Source organism: Hemitrygon akajei, chromosome 3 (genome assembly GCF_048418815.1).
Source record: "Hemitrygon akajei chromosome 3, sHemAka1.3, whole genome shotgun sequence".
NCBI classification, from domain to species: domain Eukaryota; kingdom Metazoa; phylum Chordata; class Chondrichthyes; order Myliobatiformes; family Dasyatidae; genus Hemitrygon; species Hemitrygon akajei.
Genome location: NC_133126.1, coordinates 161,261,356 through 161,279,601, shown reverse-complemented (window position 1 = coordinate 161,279,601; position 18,246 = coordinate 161,261,356). Strand labels below are relative to the sequence as shown.

Sequence of the window (18,246 nt, the reverse complement as noted above, 5' to 3'; positions counted from 1 at the left end):
GATTAATCATGTAGTTGGTGAAAGTGGAAATGGAATACAAACTCTTAAAATAAAAAGCTTTATTAATTTTTTTAGTTTCAAAATTTGTTTTATTTAACTGCATTTCTGATCTTTACTTTGATGGTTTTTAGCTATATGCACTGTGCCTGTTTATAACTGTAGATTGGACTTGGTCTTAAAAGATTACCTGGAGATGGGCAGACATGTACTGAGAGAAAAATAAAAATGGATTCTCTGCTTGTCCATGATCCTCCAATGTATCCTCCCAAGCATGTTATTCATGCAAAAGTATCTTCATGTAGTTCATCAGATGCTACTTCTATAAACTCTGAACTTGAGGTAAGCACCATGTCTATTCCCATAATAAGTCTGAAAGATTAACAAACATATTACGTAAATATTGTCTTGAATCTTTTCACACCCATACTACTTTGTATGTGAGGTTTCCATTGTTCAGCTTATCCATCATTATTTAGTAGTGGAAGCACGATAGTGTTAAAATTTTTTGCCAGGATATGCAAAAACTATTTACATTTTCTGTTGAAGATGGAACTTCTTGGGAATTAGAAATTGAGAATAAAGTTGAATTTGTAGGATTTGCATTGTTTGACCTTATTAAATAACAAGTAGAATTTACTAGTTTAAGTAAGTCTTTCATATTATAGTTTTTACCATGAAGTTTGCATGCTTGATCTGCAAAAGCCGGAGTATTTCATATTCTTCTTTGAGTATGAGAAGAGTATACCGTAGATTCCGGACTACAGAGCGCACCTGATTAAAAGCCGCAGGCTCTAATTTTAGAAATAAAATCAATTTTTTAATTGTAAAGGCCGCACCGGATTTTAGGCCGCACCGCTACTTTTAAATATACATACGTATCGGTAACACAAATTACGTTGCATATACTTTTTTACTGAACAGCACGAACAACATTCCAATATCTCCTAGCGACTGGTAAAAATATATATACTGCAGCTTACCAGGAAAAGTTATTGATCGACTTTAACTTAAAAGCAGCGTTTTCGCTCGGGTCTAATCGGCTCTGACGCGCTTGCGCAATGCGATCGGGTCTAATCGGCTCTGACGCGCTTGCGCAATGCGATCGGGTCTAATCGGGTCTGACGCGCTCGGGTCTTGCTTTTCTTCAAGTATTTTCCATGTTGATGAGGGTGAGTACAAATGACTGATTTACAATAATTTAATTGTGAAAGTGCGCTTGATTTATCGTACAATTTCATTGGACCTCTGTGAACTACTCATCAATTTTATTGGTCTACTGTTACGAGGCAAAATGTTTACGAGGCGGCATGAAAAAAAACCATGTATTAGCCGCTCTGGATTATAGGCCGCAGAGTTCAAAGCTGTTCAAAATGTGGGAAAAAAGTAGCGGCTTATAATCCGGAATCTACGGTAATTACTCTGTATTTATTTTATTTTATATTCAAATAATCTAGTTTTGCTCTCATTTCTATTTAAGCAAATTGTATCATATTCCAATGTGCAAATTTGTTCTGATAGACTATACTTGATTTGAAAAATGCATCTTTATTTTACATTACTTGTAAATATGTGTATTACATTACAAACTTGTGAATGTAATCCAATGAAATGTAAATTTACATTTAATGTAAGATATTTTGTAGATTTATTGCTTTTGAATTTTATATAAACTGCTATTTACCCAGCTCACACAAATATTTAGATTAACTTTCTATTATTGACAATCTTAATCCCTTGTAATTACCATTAATGCAGTAGAATACAATGCATTATTTTTCATTTGATCTCACTTTGTAACTATTACTCAATCTTAAAATAAACCTTTTAAATAAATGTCTTCTAAATAAACACTTTGCATAGTAAATGAAAGACTGAAGGGATAATAGCATTTAATTAATTTTGTTAAGTTACAAGAGGCATAGAGTAAAATAAATGCAAACAGACTAAAATTAAGCAAGTTGTGTTCACTTTGTGTTGGTATTAAGACTATTGATTTTCTAATCAATGATGAACTTCAATGTACTGGATATATGTGTTCTTTCAATGGTTTATTGTTAATACAGAACATGGAAATTTAGAAAACATTGAGAATGGCAACAATTGCAGATACACAATAGTTGAAATTTATCACAAGATGGGATAATGGCACTGATTGTATTACTCTCAAGATGAAATAGCCTTCTTTATTGGCCTGGCTATTTGATGATTCAGTCCAACATATAAAAAAGGCAGTAAAAAAATGGTACATTTTTAAGGAAATGCTTGAGTAACTGAGGAATCATGAGATGATGTGCTAAGCTTTTTAAATACAAGTACAGAGTTCAAAAGTAAGGAAGTAATGCAAAGTTTTTGTGCTGTGTTTGAATTTTAGGAAAGACAAGGGCTTAGAAAGAATGCAGAAGTCCCACAATAGTACCTGGGATATATGTGTTCAGTTATGTACAGAAATTAAAGATGGAAGTCAAAAGTGATGTCAGGAAGGATTGCTGATTCAAAAGGTTAGCTGGTTTCCTTTCAACATATGCTGCTTAATTTCAGCAAGAAACTTGGTGGGTAAGGCAGCATCTGTGAAGGGAAATGGACAGTCAATATTTTGGCTCGAGACTTCATCTGGACCAAAAGACAAAGGGGAGATAGCCAGCATAAAAAGGCACAGGGAAGGGGTGGAACAAGAGCCTGCAAGTGATACGTGGATCCATGTGAGAAGAGGTGATAGTGTTGTGTGTTTAATATATCAGTAATATTGTAAATACATGGTTGATTATGAATTCTTTACTGTTTAAATCATTCATTATGGTTTTATATATATATATATATATATATATATATATATATATATATATATATATTTATATTATTAGTATATGAATGGCATATATCGTCATGCCACCTCCTCATATGCCTTACCTGGAAGGAAAAAGGAAGTTAGACTTGCATTTTGGACTCTACCTGTTTTCCTTCCAATTAGTTTTATGTTTTAGAGTTACATAACATAACAGTGGTGATGAGGAAGTTTTAAAGGAACCCAGGACAGCTATCTACCTATTGAAATATAGCGAGATGTTTGACATGCTTCTTTGGAAAGGAGACAGACATGATTGAGTTAAACAAAAAGGCAGAAAACAGACAAATTGATGGGTTTATAAACAGTGTGTACCGGGTGATTATAATAATAAATAAATTCTAAAAAAGCAGAAATGGGTGGCTACATAGGAAAGATTGATGTGTTCAATTGCACGAAAAATATCTGGCTGCTGTTTACTGAGCTAATTGAGCAGTATTTTAAAACAAATGGAAAAGCCAATGAGAAATAAGTACTAGTTTTGCTGAATGCATTGGATGGAAAAACATACAGTTTGCTTAGAAATTTGACTGCTCCAACCAAATCAGCTGAAATGAGCTTTGCTGATATTGTGAAAGGAATACAGGAACATTTAGAACCAAAACCACTGTTGATTGCAGAATGCTTTAGGTTTCATAAGTAGAATCAAAAGGAAGGGAGCCCATTTCAGCATATGTGGCTGAATTGAAGAAGCTATCTGAGCTTTGTTAGTTTGGTAATAGGCTTAATGATGCACTGAGAGATTGTTTAGTTTGTGGAATTGTACAAGAAAGCATTCAAAAGCCGCTCCTAACTGAAGCATAACTTTCATTTAAAAGAGCAGTTGAAATAGCTCTATCAATGGAAACAGCAAACAGAGACACAATTGCGTTGCAGTCAGGAATGAAAGAGAGCGTGAACAAAATTGCAACATCTAAACAGAAATCTGTCTGGCTGAACAAATTGTTACCTTTGTGCAGCATCTCATATACACCAGACCAATGCATTTTTAAAGGTGAAGCTTGCAGAAAATGCAACAAAGTCGGACACATGCAAACAGCATATTGTGCAGGCAAAAATAAATGGGTTACACAGGGAAGGAAAAAAGGTCAAGTAGCAGTTTCTAAAAATCACTAAACTGCATGCTGTTGATGAAAAGGCTGGTAATGATGAGAATGACACAGGACTGGGGAGGCTTGAGATTTACAATGCCTGAATTAACAATAGATAAGGAAAATGGCTTACACCAAAAGTGAATGGCACATTAATTAAAATGGAATTGGACACTAGCTCAGCTGTTCCAGTCATTCCACAAAACGAGTATAAACTGCATTTTAAAGATACTGAACTGAAGCCTGCAGATTTACAACTAAGAACTTAAACTGGAGAAAAGTAACTCCAGTTGAAATGACATTTGTAACAGTGAAATACAATAACCGACAAGCCACATTGGGCTTGTATATGGTTTTTTAAACAAAGGAGGACCAGCATTGAGGTGCAGCGATTGGCCGAGACAACTACAACTTGATCTATCTACCACTTGCATGCCACCTTCCTTTAAACAGAGTCACTCCAAGCAAAGTAAGAATGGTACTGGATAATGCCACAGTTATCTCCATGCTGAACCATTGCTCAACAGAGGGCAAGCAGGTCATGGTGTCAACATCTGTGTCTCTGTTTGGAAAGCGTATTGAACAAGGAAGGACAATGCTGTTCAGAGGAATCGTGGAGGTAACGAAAGCAATGGTCTGACTACAACAGCTTGTGTAGGCAACCTTTCTGAGAAGGCCTCTGATGTGTTAATCAGGCAGTTACTTGCAAAATGTGGCTTGGAAGAGAGTTCAAGGAGCTTCAGGAAAGTTGAAAGTGTTCATCTATCCTGAGTATAAAGAACCAGAGTCTCCTCTACGTGCATTAAGGTTATTGCATGAACTTCATGTGGAAGTCAAGAAATTGTTTGGAAAAGTATATGCAAAGCCCAAAGCCCAGCTAGATGAATGGTAGGCCAAAAAAAAATGGAGTCAATTGGGATCAGAAGACAGAGGATTCATCAGATGATGTTGTGGATCAGATAAGCAGGTGGAAAGATCAGATTATAAAGGGAGGAATAGAAGGATTAATAACAGAGTACTCCAGAAAACTAAATGCACCTTCCCATGATGAAGATGCACATCCTAGAAAGAAGATAAAAGAAAAGAAAGAGGAGGATGATGTAAGTGCTATGGAAATAGAAGATGACAGGCAAAATCTAATCTAATCTCTCAAAACTGGCAAATTCTGAGATACTCACAAGAAACTAGAAAAATGAAGGCAAGATAAAGAAAGACAAGGTCAAAAAGGAGAGAAGAGGTCGAGAGAAATAACTTGAAAGATAAAGGCATGAAAGAGAGAAGGAACATGAGAAGAGCGGGGACGAGAGTGTGAGTGGGATTGGGAGCACGATTGGGATTTGGACTGTGAGCAAGACCATGATAGGGATTGTGAGAGAACCAAGGTTAAGGAAAGGCAACTGAGAAAGGGATCAAGAAGGGGATAAAGAGAGAGAGAAGGAAGCGGGGACTGGAAGAGAAGTAGATCCGGAGAGATAAGCTGAGAAAAGAAGAAGAAAGGTGTCCAGAGCTGTCAGACCTATTTTCTGATGTCTCTGTGGTGAACTACATATACCTGTCTGGACACCCCCCCCCCCCCCCACCGCTGACTGCTCCTGTGGCTCCTCCCACAGACCCCTGTATAAAGGCGATTGGAGGCTCTGCTCCTCCCTCAGTCTCCAGGATGTTGTGTGATGGTCTCTTACTGCTGATAGTGCTCTCTTCCAGCTAATAAAAGCCAATCTCTCGCCTCACGTCTCCGAGAGTTATTGATGGTGCATCAGTCTCAGAGTCAACTCCTATGATCATCAAGAAGGAGGCCCCAGAAGTGATAACATCTTTAGGCCTGAATGCGACAATTTAAAATTTACTATGCTGTGGATGTCTATTTAGTAGTTGTATTATGTAGTATGCAGTATATATAGTGTATGTATATAATTTGAGATGCATTCTATGTTGAATTAGTTTATACCTAAGCAGGGAGGAATGTTGTGCATTTAGTATTTCAGTAATATTGTAAATATATTATTTGATTAAGCATTCTTTGTTGTTTAAATAATTCATTATGGTTATATGTACGAAGTATGTGAATGGCATAAGTCATTGCACCATCGTGTCATATGTGTGCTTAAAATTAAAACAAAGTTGGACTCGCATTCTAGCCTCTCTGTGCTTTCCTTCCAATTAGTTTTCTGTTTTGGAGTTAGAAGACATGACAGATAGATGGAGGAGGGAAGAGTGAAAATAGTGAGAGAGTCTGAGAGGTGATAGCTGGAGGCAACAAAGGACTGCAGTTGATGGACTCTGACAGGAAACTCTCTTACCCTTACCTTATGGTATTGGTCCATGGCATAAAAAATTATTAGGACCCCTGCAGCAGAGGAAGATGGGAGAATGGAATCAAATAAGGGAGTTGGGGTGGGCAGATGGAAAGAGTTAATTGTAATTATGTAGCATGGAACTTGCATACAAAAGTGAATAATCTTTGCAAATAATTCATTGATTTAAATCAGTGAAATTGATTTGAAGTACAACTTCCTTCAAAATGTTTTTGATATTAATATTCATTACTTTTTATTAGCACTTCATAGTTAGCTTATAAATGAGTCTATCAAAAATTAATGTGTTCTCTTAGAGAACAGTGGCTCTTGCTGCAATATTTGTTTGTAAAAGAAATACTTCACACTGGAAAATTAATAGGAAATGAGATTCGGTACACATATAAAATGTGGGTAATATTTGATACATCAGATTTGCTCAAGTACAAACTCTTAAAATTTCTTATGTCTAAATCTTATGGTTTACCAGTGGCAGTATAAACTGGCTGTAGCCATTTTTATGTTGAGTTACAGCTTTGTTTAATAAACTACTCCATTTTAGTTATAATATTAAACTTTGAATCTGAGTGAAAAGTGCAAATGTAGTTGTTTAGATCTTTTGATCTGTTTTTATTCTGCAGCAAAAGTACTTGGAGGCCCTAAATTCAGAGCAGGTATGAACTAATGCTACTGCGCTCGATACTAACCTCACTATGAAGGCATTTTCTCCGTGCTATTTGCTCATGAGGAAGTTTTGCTTTTATTACTTTAATTCCTTTATAAAAAAAATTGATTAGCAAAATATAAAGTTACTTATTTAAATAGGCTATTTATGCTTAATGATGTGATATTATTGTGATGCATATGAACTCTACGATTTACATGCAATTTGTGCCATCCAGGAATATTGGGTAATAGTTTATCAACCTTCATCTGTGTAAAATTGCATATATGCATTTCTTCATAAGTAACAGCAATGCACAATAACTAACTGCTTGCAAAGTACATATAGGTAAAATTCATAGCTTTTCAATAAAAGAATGAAACATAATTTTTAAAATTTCATCATAGTGAACATTATCTCAAATCCATTACTTATCCTTGCTACACTTAAAGTATTAACAGAATGCATAGTGACGTTTGAAAAAAGTTTGGATCATTTTCATATTAGGTTTTAGGTCACTATTTTATTTTATACATGCAATATTTAAAATGGTTGCCATATATCCAAAGTTTTCTTATGTTTTCTGGTATGTTTCCTAGAATATACAGTACTCTTGTACACTAAATTATTTCATTTTTAAATTTTAAAACTAAATATTCCTTAAAATAGACATACAAGAATTATAAAACAATGTGGGTTTATTTACATTCCTAAGTTATCTATCTTATATAAGCATAATGTTGTCAAGTCAATATTTGAGATAGCATTAAAGTTAGTATGGTCTATGTACTTGTGCCACTTGTGGCCTCTTGTGGCCTGTTTTAGCAATACACCCTTCAAGAAGTTGCAAGGATGTTACACAGAACCCAACCCTTCAGTACCCAGGCAACCGATTGTAGTTCCATCACAGGCACAACTATACCATCACTGAAGATGTTTTGAAGAGGCATAGCCTCAAAAAGGTGGCATCCCTCTTTAAGGAGCCTCACCATCTGGGACATGTCTGCTTCATATCTTCGTATTACTGTAATCAGGGAGGAGGTTCAAATGCTTGAAGACGCAAAGTCAATGTTTTAAGAACAGCTTCTTCCTCTCTGCCATCAGATTCTGAATGACTCATGAACACTACATCATTATTCATCTTTTCCACTGTTTATTTATTTTTTGTTATGCATAGTAATTTTTGTCTTGCACTCTACTGTTGCAAAATAGCAAATTTCACATATCTCTTACCACTTATTCCTGTAACCTGGAATGTACTAAGCAGCAATATTTACTTACAGATCTCCTGTGCTGCTGGAAGACCACCACGTTTCAGGTAGTTATCTTTCACCAAGATGATGATTTTCCAGCAGCACTTGATGTTTATCTCAGTATGTGTCCACAGGAACAGAATGTAGACCTGAGAGGCCCCATCTCAAAGAGGCCAGAGAGGAATGGCCTTCCTATTCTTTCCCAAATATTTTTTGTTAACGCTGTCCACAAAGAGGAAAATAATTGTCTCATCCTTGTCACCACTACTTCGAGGGCAGCATACTCTGGGAGTGAGACTCCAAACAAGACCAGCCGAGCAAGGACTTGGTGCTTGTTCTTGAATTCTAGCCATGAGCTGTTCGGCTGAATGGTTGTGACTGGCTGCTTAGGAAACATGTTTATTGTTGAAGGATGACTTGCTTTACTCCAGTTCTGTGAGTTCTGAAGTGGCTGATAAAGCTAATGTGTAGACTGTGCCATTCATGGCTACCATGTGTTTGATGGAGTAGTTGAAATGGTAATTTGAACATTTTGTAGATACTGTGCATTTTCTTCCATTTGTGTATTTCTAATGAACAGACTACTACTTTTTTTTTCTTTTTAATGCAGTCATGGCCTAGGGATTCCATTGAGATGGGGTTTGAGATTATTCATGATTCTTTTTACCTCAATGCACTTGGTAATTATTCCGCATCTTGCAACAAAGTGTTTCGGCAGTCAGAATCAGGTTTATTATCACTGACATATGTCGTGATTTATTTTTGTTCTGTGTCAGCAGTAAAGTGCAATACCTAAATATTACTATAAGAATGATAATGGCATCCATCTGTCTAGAAAGACAATGGAAATAGTGGCACTGAAATGACCTCTCCAGGACACAAGCTTGGACAGAAGGTATGGAGATCTTGGGATGCCCAGTCATCAAGATCCCCCTCTCAGCCTCACCGGTGTAGTCCAAAGGAAAGTGAAGCAATATGTTTGGCACCAGCTTGGCTGCTGGAAGGATGTTCAGTGATGTCCAGCCACCTTAGGGGCTTCAGTCCAGATTTTCTGTCCGAGTTTACTCCCGTCACCTTTGTCTCTCTTAAGTCTGCCCTCAAGGTAGTGGGGCTATTCACACATAGCTGGTGATTTGGTTCACGAGCACTAGAATGTGTCCATATAAGAATGTGGAGTATAAAAAATCAATAAATAAATAGTGCTAAAAGGGAGCAAAATAGTGAGGTAGTGTTCATGGTCTGTTCAGAAATCTGATGATGGAGGAGATGGGATGTTAGATCCAGGTGAACAATAAGGACTGTCCTTTGGAGCTGACCATGTATGTTTAGATTCATGGAACTGGGGATGTTGGTGAGGGACAACATGTTAGCTTGCTTATTCTTCTGTTGGGTTTGAAGAAGTTTATAGAGGCAGCATTAGTAGTTTATCTTGAGTGCTTTGAGGTGCTGGTTATAAGTAGTCTAACAGAATTGTGCTGGGGTCAGTTCATTCTTCAGATGACCAGAGGCTGCGCCCATGCATTGATGCTTGATGTATTTAATTGAAAGATGGCTCCCTCGGTATGGCAAGTGTGCTAAGCTTTCCAGGGTTACTTTGAGGCTGTCATGCATAGAAGCAGTGTTGTACAGTGTGGCAGGATGGCAAAGAATCATTGTTTTCATTGGATGCTTGCCAAGTACAGCAAAGTCAACACACTAGCCTTAATGGCCTGCTCGGAACCCAGAAAACTACCAGCAATAAATCCCATAGATTCTGTTGGATTGTTTCCTGAGCAGCTAGTCAAAACCACCTCATAGTCAGAATTCTCCAGTGGCAATGAGAGGGGCTTGCCCCATCAGATCCTTCCTGCATGGATAGATTCTCACTTCCACTGCATGCTGCCTTTGCAAAATTGGCATGTTTATGTTGCAACAACTGCATGTGGCAGCTTCACAACCAAAGCTGAAGTCACCATGATTCTGGAGTGGAGGCAATATAGGTTGAACAGTTCCTATTTGCTCTGCAGATTGGCTCCACTTCAGTGGGAAGTTCATTGAAAACAGATACAACAAAAGAATGAGGGAAGTGTTGGGATGATGCAGTCTTGCTCAACACCAGTTTGCACAGTGACCGGGCCTGTTGTGGACTTATAGGTCTTTAAGTAGACAAATTTTGTGCGCAGCAAAATTTGAGAAAGCCCAAAGTCTGTTGAAGTAAGAGTCAATGCCTTGTTGTAAGAACAAAACAAGCCCTTGAAGTTGCTATCTGCAGTGTTTTGGAGATGAAGTTCAATGATAATCATGTCCATTGTGTTTCTCAGTAGATGTAAAGTGACCACTTATTCAGATGTAAGAGGTGTTGAGAACTATCTTGATGATAACTTCCCTGTAGCAGACAGCAAGCAGAACTTTTGCTAGTTAGTACAACTAGATTCATCTCCTTTCCTGAAGATGTATCTGGGAAGAAGAAGACTCTCAGTCTTCCGTCAACTTTACCCATTAATTGCAAAATAAAATTGAAAATATTTTACAATAGACAATAGGTGCAGAAGTAGACCATTCAGCCCTTCGAGCCTGCACCGCCATTTTGAGATCATGGCTGATCATCTACTATCAATACCCGGTTCCTGCCTTGTCCCCATATCCCTTGATTCCCCTATCCATAAGATACCTATCTAGCTCCTTCTTGAAAGCATCCAGAGAATTGGCCTCCACTGCCTTCTGAGGCAGTGCATTCCAGACCCCCACAACTCTCTGGGAGAAGTTTTTCCTTAACTCTGTCCTAAATGACCTACCCCTTATTCTCAAACCATGCCCTCTGGTACTGGACTCTCCCAGCATCTGGAACATATTTCCTGCCTCTATCTTGTCCAATCCCTTAATTTTGTTGCACAAAATCCAGATCGTTCAAAACCAATTACTGAATTTGTATCTTTGATGTTGCAAGCTTTTAGTAAAGTCGTTATGTGACCAAAAGGTAAAAATAGTTGAATAATTTTAATTAATTTGATGTTCATCTTATATAAATTAACCACATGATTGATGTCATATTAATCTTAGATTTCTCTGAACAACTTGTATCCTGGAAGATCCAAATTACGTTGTTAACTACTTGCATTACCATCAGTTTTATGTTATGGTGGCATCTGCAACTCCACTGTTACAAGGTTGAGGTTTTGTTTCAGTGCTGCAATCACTGAGCTGTGAATATTCCTGTTCTAGTTTGATCCAGTATGTTCATAGTATTTCAATTTCAGATGTAAGCTATTCGACAGCAAATGGAAACTGCTCAACCTGTGTTGCTTCCACTTCAGAGCTGAAGTCAATCCAAACTTGAACTACGGGGGTGCAACATATAAATCATGCATATTTGGAGGCCAAACTTTAAATAATTTACTGAAGCAGACAAGAAACATCCACAAAATAAAGGTTCTTTATTAATTTGATCATGTTACAATTCACTACACTGAGACTCTGAAAACATGGATCATTGTCAGTATCTCAAATACCAACTTTCAGCAAAGGTACATAATTATGCCAAAATTCACTGCTGCATTTAGCGTGCCAGTACATATTTTTTTGTGGAAAAGTATATTTGAAGATTGGGGCCTCAAACTAGCACTAAGCTTGTGCTTTACCAGCTAGCAGTGACCCTTCTTTTCCTATGTGCTTCCATTGATTTATCTACACAGACATCTAAAAGCACAGCAAGAGATTATCTGGTGTACAGAGGAAAATATTCAAAGATGATCCTCAAAGTCTCCTTGGGAAAAAAATAATATTCCCGCTGATTTATGGGCATTCTTAGCCCATGAACATGGAAAATGAACAAGATCAACAGCTCTCAAATCACCAACCTGGTTGTTTTGTCCATGGTCTGCAATCTGAAGTGTGGACAAAGCTAGACATTATATATTGGCCACTAGCCACATCTGAACCAGAAAAGAAGCATGTTGTCTTCATTTGAGGGTTTACCAAAGATGAGACGTGTATGCTGATTTATTGGCTTGTTGAGCAAACTAGTAATCAACTGTAACTACAGAAAGTAAGTGGTACTCTGATGCACTAACTGGCAACTCTGCGAAAATAACCCAGATGCATAATATTGAGTGCTTTTTGGCTGAAGTAAGTGGCTGCCTTTTTAAACCTGAATGTTTTAAGTGAGGAGGGCTGCAACATTCTAAATATTTTTGTTCACACCAAATAATGGCACTATTTCTAATATACAAAGGCTGCTGAAACATTTTTGTTTTTCTTATAGTGGGACTTTGAAGACATGCCTCAACAATGGAAGATGGCAGAAAAGAGCCATGACGATGGGTTAAGCCATAACCCAGGTAAGTGCAATCCCATGTTGATAATTAATGTACTGCCAAAGTTGCCTTGTATTCCTTTGACTGACCTCTGGCTCTTATACACAGAAACCATGATGACTGAAGAAAGAGCCTCAGCAATTTTGGCCCAATATGAAGAAGAGGTAAACATGACTGGACATAGAAGAACAAGATCTGTATTATCATGATGCAAAAATGCAGCATTTATCTTTTGATTAAAATGAGGATTTATGAATGTTTACAGAATTTTTGCTTTACTGTTGACTACTGACCAATATTAGTATAGTTATATATGTCCTTAAAGAAACTTTTGTATTTCTTTTGTAAACAATTCCTGAAAAGGAATAAAGGTATTCTGGATATTGATAATCGTCTTTTCATTGAACATACTATCAAGTGGCACATACTTACCAATAACCTACTCACGGAGGTTATGTTGGTGTAAACACAGAGCAAAACGCTGAGTTGCAGAAGTGAAAACAGAAGCACTGCTCGTGATTTCCTGGCAGCAGTTGACTGGGTGTGGCAACAGGGCACATTGCTCAAACTAAATTCAATGGGAAATTCATTTCAGTGGCTGGAGTCTTGCCTTGTACAAAGGAAGCTGGTTGTTACAGTTCAAGTTCAATCATACCAGCAACAGAGCAGGACTGTAGTGAAATTTTAAAAAAAAACTTGCTGAGTTGGTTCATTTTGCTTCCTTGTATAGTGCTGGGCTTCTTGTTTTCTCCATTATCACATGAAGCTAAAAGCTACATTTCCTTTTTGATAATGACAATGTCAGCGACTTGGACTGATTTATACCAGAGAAGTTATTTACTTCACATCCACTCTTCTCTGAGCTGAACCAGTGAAGGTAAGTTTTTTTCCCCCCTTTTAACAGTGGAATCAAAATTTGAGGAAAGCAGAGCACATCTTTTGAAGTTATTTGGATAAATCAATGGCTGCAATAAGGGATGCTAAATGCATAGGAAGTGGGATAATTAGTTATACTGAAGGGCTTAGCTTTGATGCCAATTAATTTATAGTATTCCTCCTGAACATTGCTGTTATTTCCCCAAGTAGCTGAGGAAGCGGAGCTGTTAGAAAACTGGATACAACATTTACTGTGTATTTCAACAATATGGAGCATTGTGTTGCATGGATTGTAGTTGTTTATTTGAAAAAATAATATATAAAATTTCCATCAATAATACAAATAATGCCAGAACATTAAAAGTTCTTAAAACAGCAGCTGTATTTTTAGAATTTCTGAGTTTGGATGCAAGAATGCATATTTTTAATAGCATTGCTATAAAATAAAGGTTGATGTAAATGTATATAAACTTGGTGCTGGAAATTGTAATACATTTAAAGTGACAGACAAAGTATGGATTGAGTTTATTTTTCTAAAGGGTGTCCTACTAGCATTAAGCATTCTTTTTGTCTTTACTAGAACAGTTTTCTACAAAGGTTATTGACATTGTTTTTTAAAAAAAAATCTTCCAGGTACAGGGAATTCCGATGTGGAAAAAGAAAAGGTGCAAAAAGGAGAGTTTTCCAAGGAATATTTATAGTTGCTCACTGGTGTAATACAGGCAGAACTAGAGTCATAGTGGTGTATATAACACCAAATAATCCCTTTAACTCATCATGTCAATGCGGCCTTTTATCCCCCATCTGCACCAATCCCATTTTCCTCATTGGGACTGAATTCATTTGCATATTGCCTACTTAACTATCTGTCTAAATGCCTTTTAAACATGTGATTGTGTCTGATTTCACCACCTTGTCTTGGTTGCGTATTCGAGGTATCAATCACTCTCTGTTTACAAAAAAAATCCTTTTCCCTCAGATCTGCTATTAAACTCCTTCCTCTCATCTTAAACACATACCTTTGTATTTTTGAAACTCCTAACATGGGAAAAAGAATTTGACTATCTGCCCTATCTACACCTCTCATGTCACGTCACAAATCAGGCTCCTTCAGTTCAAGGAAAACAGGTTCACCCCATCCAATCTCTCCTCAAAACTTAAGTCCTGCTCAGGTAACTTCCCAGTTTCCTGTGCAGCCTCTCCAAGTGCAATCATATCCATCCTACATTGTGATAATCTGAACTGCATACAACACTCCAAATGTAGCCTAATTTAAAAGAGGAATCTTCTGATCAAATAGGCAGCAAGTTGCAGTCTCCATCAAGGTTGTGGCTCAGACTTAGTTGATATTGTTTTAGTTCATAGAGAGGGGATTTAAGAGTCAGGTTATTGTTTAGGGACAGGATGTGAGGGAAATGAGAGATCAGTCTGGAGTCTAGGTCTGTGCTCTAAATTCTGTGTTTGAAGGCCAGTGATGAGGACGTGCAATGGAGGACATCTGTGGAAGATTGTCACCCTGGCAAGTGCTATGGATGAAGACCGGTGAGGATGAGAGCTGGTGGTCCCCCAGGTTGGTGGGTACGGGATCAGAGACATGTGGGCAGGAGGCACCGTGGCTGGTAACCCCCTAGGTCAGTGATGCCTGGAATATGGGGTCCCATCATCAATAGGTTCCGGAGCTGATACCGAAGATCAAAGACCGAAGTCGGCAACTCCGACAGTCAAGGCTTGATGGCTGAAACCCTGGGTCTGCTAGTCTGGGAGTCCACTGGAGGTTCAGAGCAGCCTGTCCTGGGGTTGCAGGATGAGTGGGTGGGTTGGCTGGGATGGAGGAAGGAAAGGGGATTGTTTTACAGTTGCTGTTGTTCTGCTGAACATTGTGGACATGCTATATTGATGCCAGAATATGTGACGACAGGAGAATGATGGGAGATTTGATAGGAGAATACAAAATTGAGGGATACAGATAGGGTAAATGCAAGCAAGGTTTTTTCCACTGAGTTTGGGTGAGACTAGATCTAGAGGTCATGGGTTAAGGGTTAAAAAATGTGAGGGGGTACTTCTTCACTCAGGGTGGTGTGACTACCAGCAGAAGTGGTGGGTACAGGTTTGATTTCAAAATTTAAGAGAAATTTGGGTATTTACATGGATGGGGAGAGGGGGTTATGGAGGGCTCTGGTCCAGGTGGAACAGGGCAGTATAACAGTTTTGCACAGACTAGATGGGCCAAAGGGCATGTTTCTGTGCTGTAGTGCGCTATGACTCAATGACTTGCGGGTCACAACTAGCCCATCCTTCGGTTGTCCTGGTTGTTAACGCAAATCACACATCCCACTGTATGTTTCAATGTACATGTGATAAATAAATGAATCTGTATCTGAATCTAACTTATATTTTGTTAAGTTACCTTCCTTGTCACCTTGTCTACCATCAGGGAATGATGGAGATGAATCCCTAGGTCTCACTGTTCATCCATGTTCACAAGTGCTCCTCCATTTATTATATATTTCCCACACCAATTTGGCTTCTGAAAATATATCTCCTTGCACTTATCAGGATTAAATTCCACATGCAGACCTTTGCTTAACTTTCCATCTGATTCACACCCTGCTGTTGCCTTGCTATCTACACTGACAAATAGTAAATTTAGAAAAAACTGCAAATGCTGTAGATGTAAAATATAAATTGAAAATACTAAATATACTCAGGAGGTCAGGTCTTGGTCCTAGCCCTAATACTGACTTTTTCCAGTATTTTCTGTCTTTACGTGCCATCTGCAAACTTTACAAGTTACTCCTTCTACATTGACAACCAAGGAGTTGGTTAATTGGGAAAACTCTTAAAGAACAAAATCTAAACAATAGAATAGCCAGGATTCCCTTCATTTGTTTGGGAATTCTGCTGCTTTATTGGGACAAGAGATTGTTGCTGGAGAATTTCTAACTAGTGTCAGTTTCATTGCACTTTGGTAGCCATTCGACACTGCACCTTAGAGTGAACAGTTTTTAAGTGACAGCAATTCCATGTGTTTGTGTTCAAAAAGCAGTGATTCTTGTCAATGATAGTTTGCAAGACAGACAGACAGACATACTTTATTGATCCCGAGGGAAATTGGGTTCCGTTTCAGCCGCACCAACCAAGAATAGTGAAGAAATATAGCAATAAAAAACCATAAATAATTAAATAATAAGTTAATCATGTCAAGTGGAAATAAATCCAGGACCAGCCTATTGGCTCAGGGTGTCTGACACTCCGAGGGAGGAGTTGTAAAGTTTGATTGCCACAGGTAGGAATGACTTCCTATGACACTCAGTGTTGCATCTCGGTGGAATGAGTCTCTAGCTGAACGTACTCCTGTGCCTAACCAGTACATTATGGAGTGGATGGGAGTCATTGTCCAAGATGGCATGCAACTTGGACAGCATCCTCTTTTCAGACACCACCGTCAGAGAGTCCAGTTCCACCCCCACAACATCATTGGCCTTACAAATGAGTTTGTTGATTCTGTTGGTGTCTGCTACCCTCAGCCTGCTGCCCCAGCACACAACAGCAAACATGATAGCACTGGCCACCACAACCTCGTAGAACATCCTCAGCATCGTCTGGCAGATTTTAAAGGACCTCAGTCTCCTCAGGAAATAGAGACGGCTCTGACCCTTCTTGTAGACAGCCTCAGTGTTCTTTGACCAGTCCAGTTTATTGTCAATTCGTATCCCCAGGTATTTGTAATCCTCCACCATGTCCACACTGACCCCTTGGATGGAAACAGGGGTCACCGGTGCCTTAGCCCTCCTCAGGTCCACCACCAGCTCCTTAGTCTTTTTCACATTAAGCTGCAGATGATTCTGCTCACACCATGTGACAAAGTTTCCCACCGTAGCCCTGTACTCAGCCTCATCTCCTTTGCTGATGCATCCAACTATGGCAGAGTCATCAGAAAACTTCTGAAGATGGCAAGACTGTGTTGTAGTTGAAGTCCGAGGTGTAGATGGTGAAGAGAAAGGGAGACAGGACAGTCCCCTGTGGAGCCCCAGTGCTGCTGACCACTCTGTCTGACACACAGTGTTGCAAGCGCACATACTGTGGTCTGCCAGTCAGGTAATCAATAATCCATGACACCAGGGAAGCATCCACCTGCATCACTGTCAGCTTCTCACCCAGCAGAGCAGGCGGATAGTGTTGAAGCACTGGAGAAATAAAAAAACATGCCCCTCCCATTGCTCGCCAGCTTGTCCAGGTGGGCGTAGACATGGTTCAGCAGGTAGACGATGGAATCCTCAACTCCTAGTCGGGGCTGATAGGTGAACTGGAGGTGGCAGTAAGCCAATCCAGAACTCATCTGCTCACTGCAGTTTCAAGCTTTCATGCTTAGGGATGTCAGAAACAGTCGGGAATGAACATAATATTATTTTCACTAATTCACTAATGAATTTCACTAATTCATTGAGTTAGGAACTATGAAGAACATCAACAGTCCCTGATGAAGGGTTTTGGCCTGAAATGTTGACTGTTTACTCTTTTCCACAGATGCTGCCTGGCCTGCTGCGTTCCACCAGCATTTCATGTGTGTTGCTTGGATTTCCAGCCTTTGCAGATTTCCTCTTGCTGGATGAACTCAGCTGGTCAGGCAGCAGCTATGGAGGAGAATGAACTGTTAACGCTTTGTCCCCCAGCATTTTGAGTGTGTTTAGTCACCATCCTCGACTTCCCATTGGCTAGTTCATTTTGAATCCAAAATTGGCTTGATGATAGGTGGCGGAGTGTAGTAGTGAAGCATGCTGTACCTTGTCCTCTGGACCAGCTTGCCGAGTAGCACCTTGTCAAATGCCTCACTAAGCTCCACATAGACAATATCTACCACCCTGCCTTCGTTACCTGCTCAAAAAACTCAATCAAATTAGGGAGACAGGATCTCCCCTGCACAAATGCTGCTA

At 38.8% G+C, this 18,246-nt stretch overlaps 2 protein-coding genes across 2 annotated transcripts in view; both read left to right on the top strand.

Moving 5' to 3' along the window:
* tmem44 (transmembrane protein 44) overlaps window positions 1-12,812 on the top strand; it is a 54,942-nt gene extending 42,130 nt beyond the window's left edge. Inside the window, exons 9-12 of the mRNA XM_073041173.1 lie at window positions 163-339; window positions 6,869-6,901; window positions 12,385-12,460; window positions 12,545-12,812. Of these exons, the coding sequence (XP_072897274.1) occupies window positions 163-339; window positions 6,869-6,901; window positions 12,385-12,460; window positions 12,545-12,645 (387 nt within the window). The 3' untranslated portion in view covers window positions 12,646-12,812. The remainder of the gene's footprint in view (window positions 1-162; window positions 340-6,868; window positions 6,902-12,384; window positions 12,461-12,544) is intronic.
* A 143-nt stretch (window positions 12,813-12,955) lies between these two features.
* The window catches only part of LOC140725558 (uncharacterized), a 27,034-nt gene continuing 21,743 nt past the window's right edge, over window positions 12,956-18,246 (top strand). The window contains exon 1 of the mRNA XM_073041172.1: window positions 12,956-13,313. The gene's annotated coding sequence lies outside the window, so the exon portion shown is untranslated. The remainder of the gene's footprint in view (window positions 13,314-18,246) is intronic.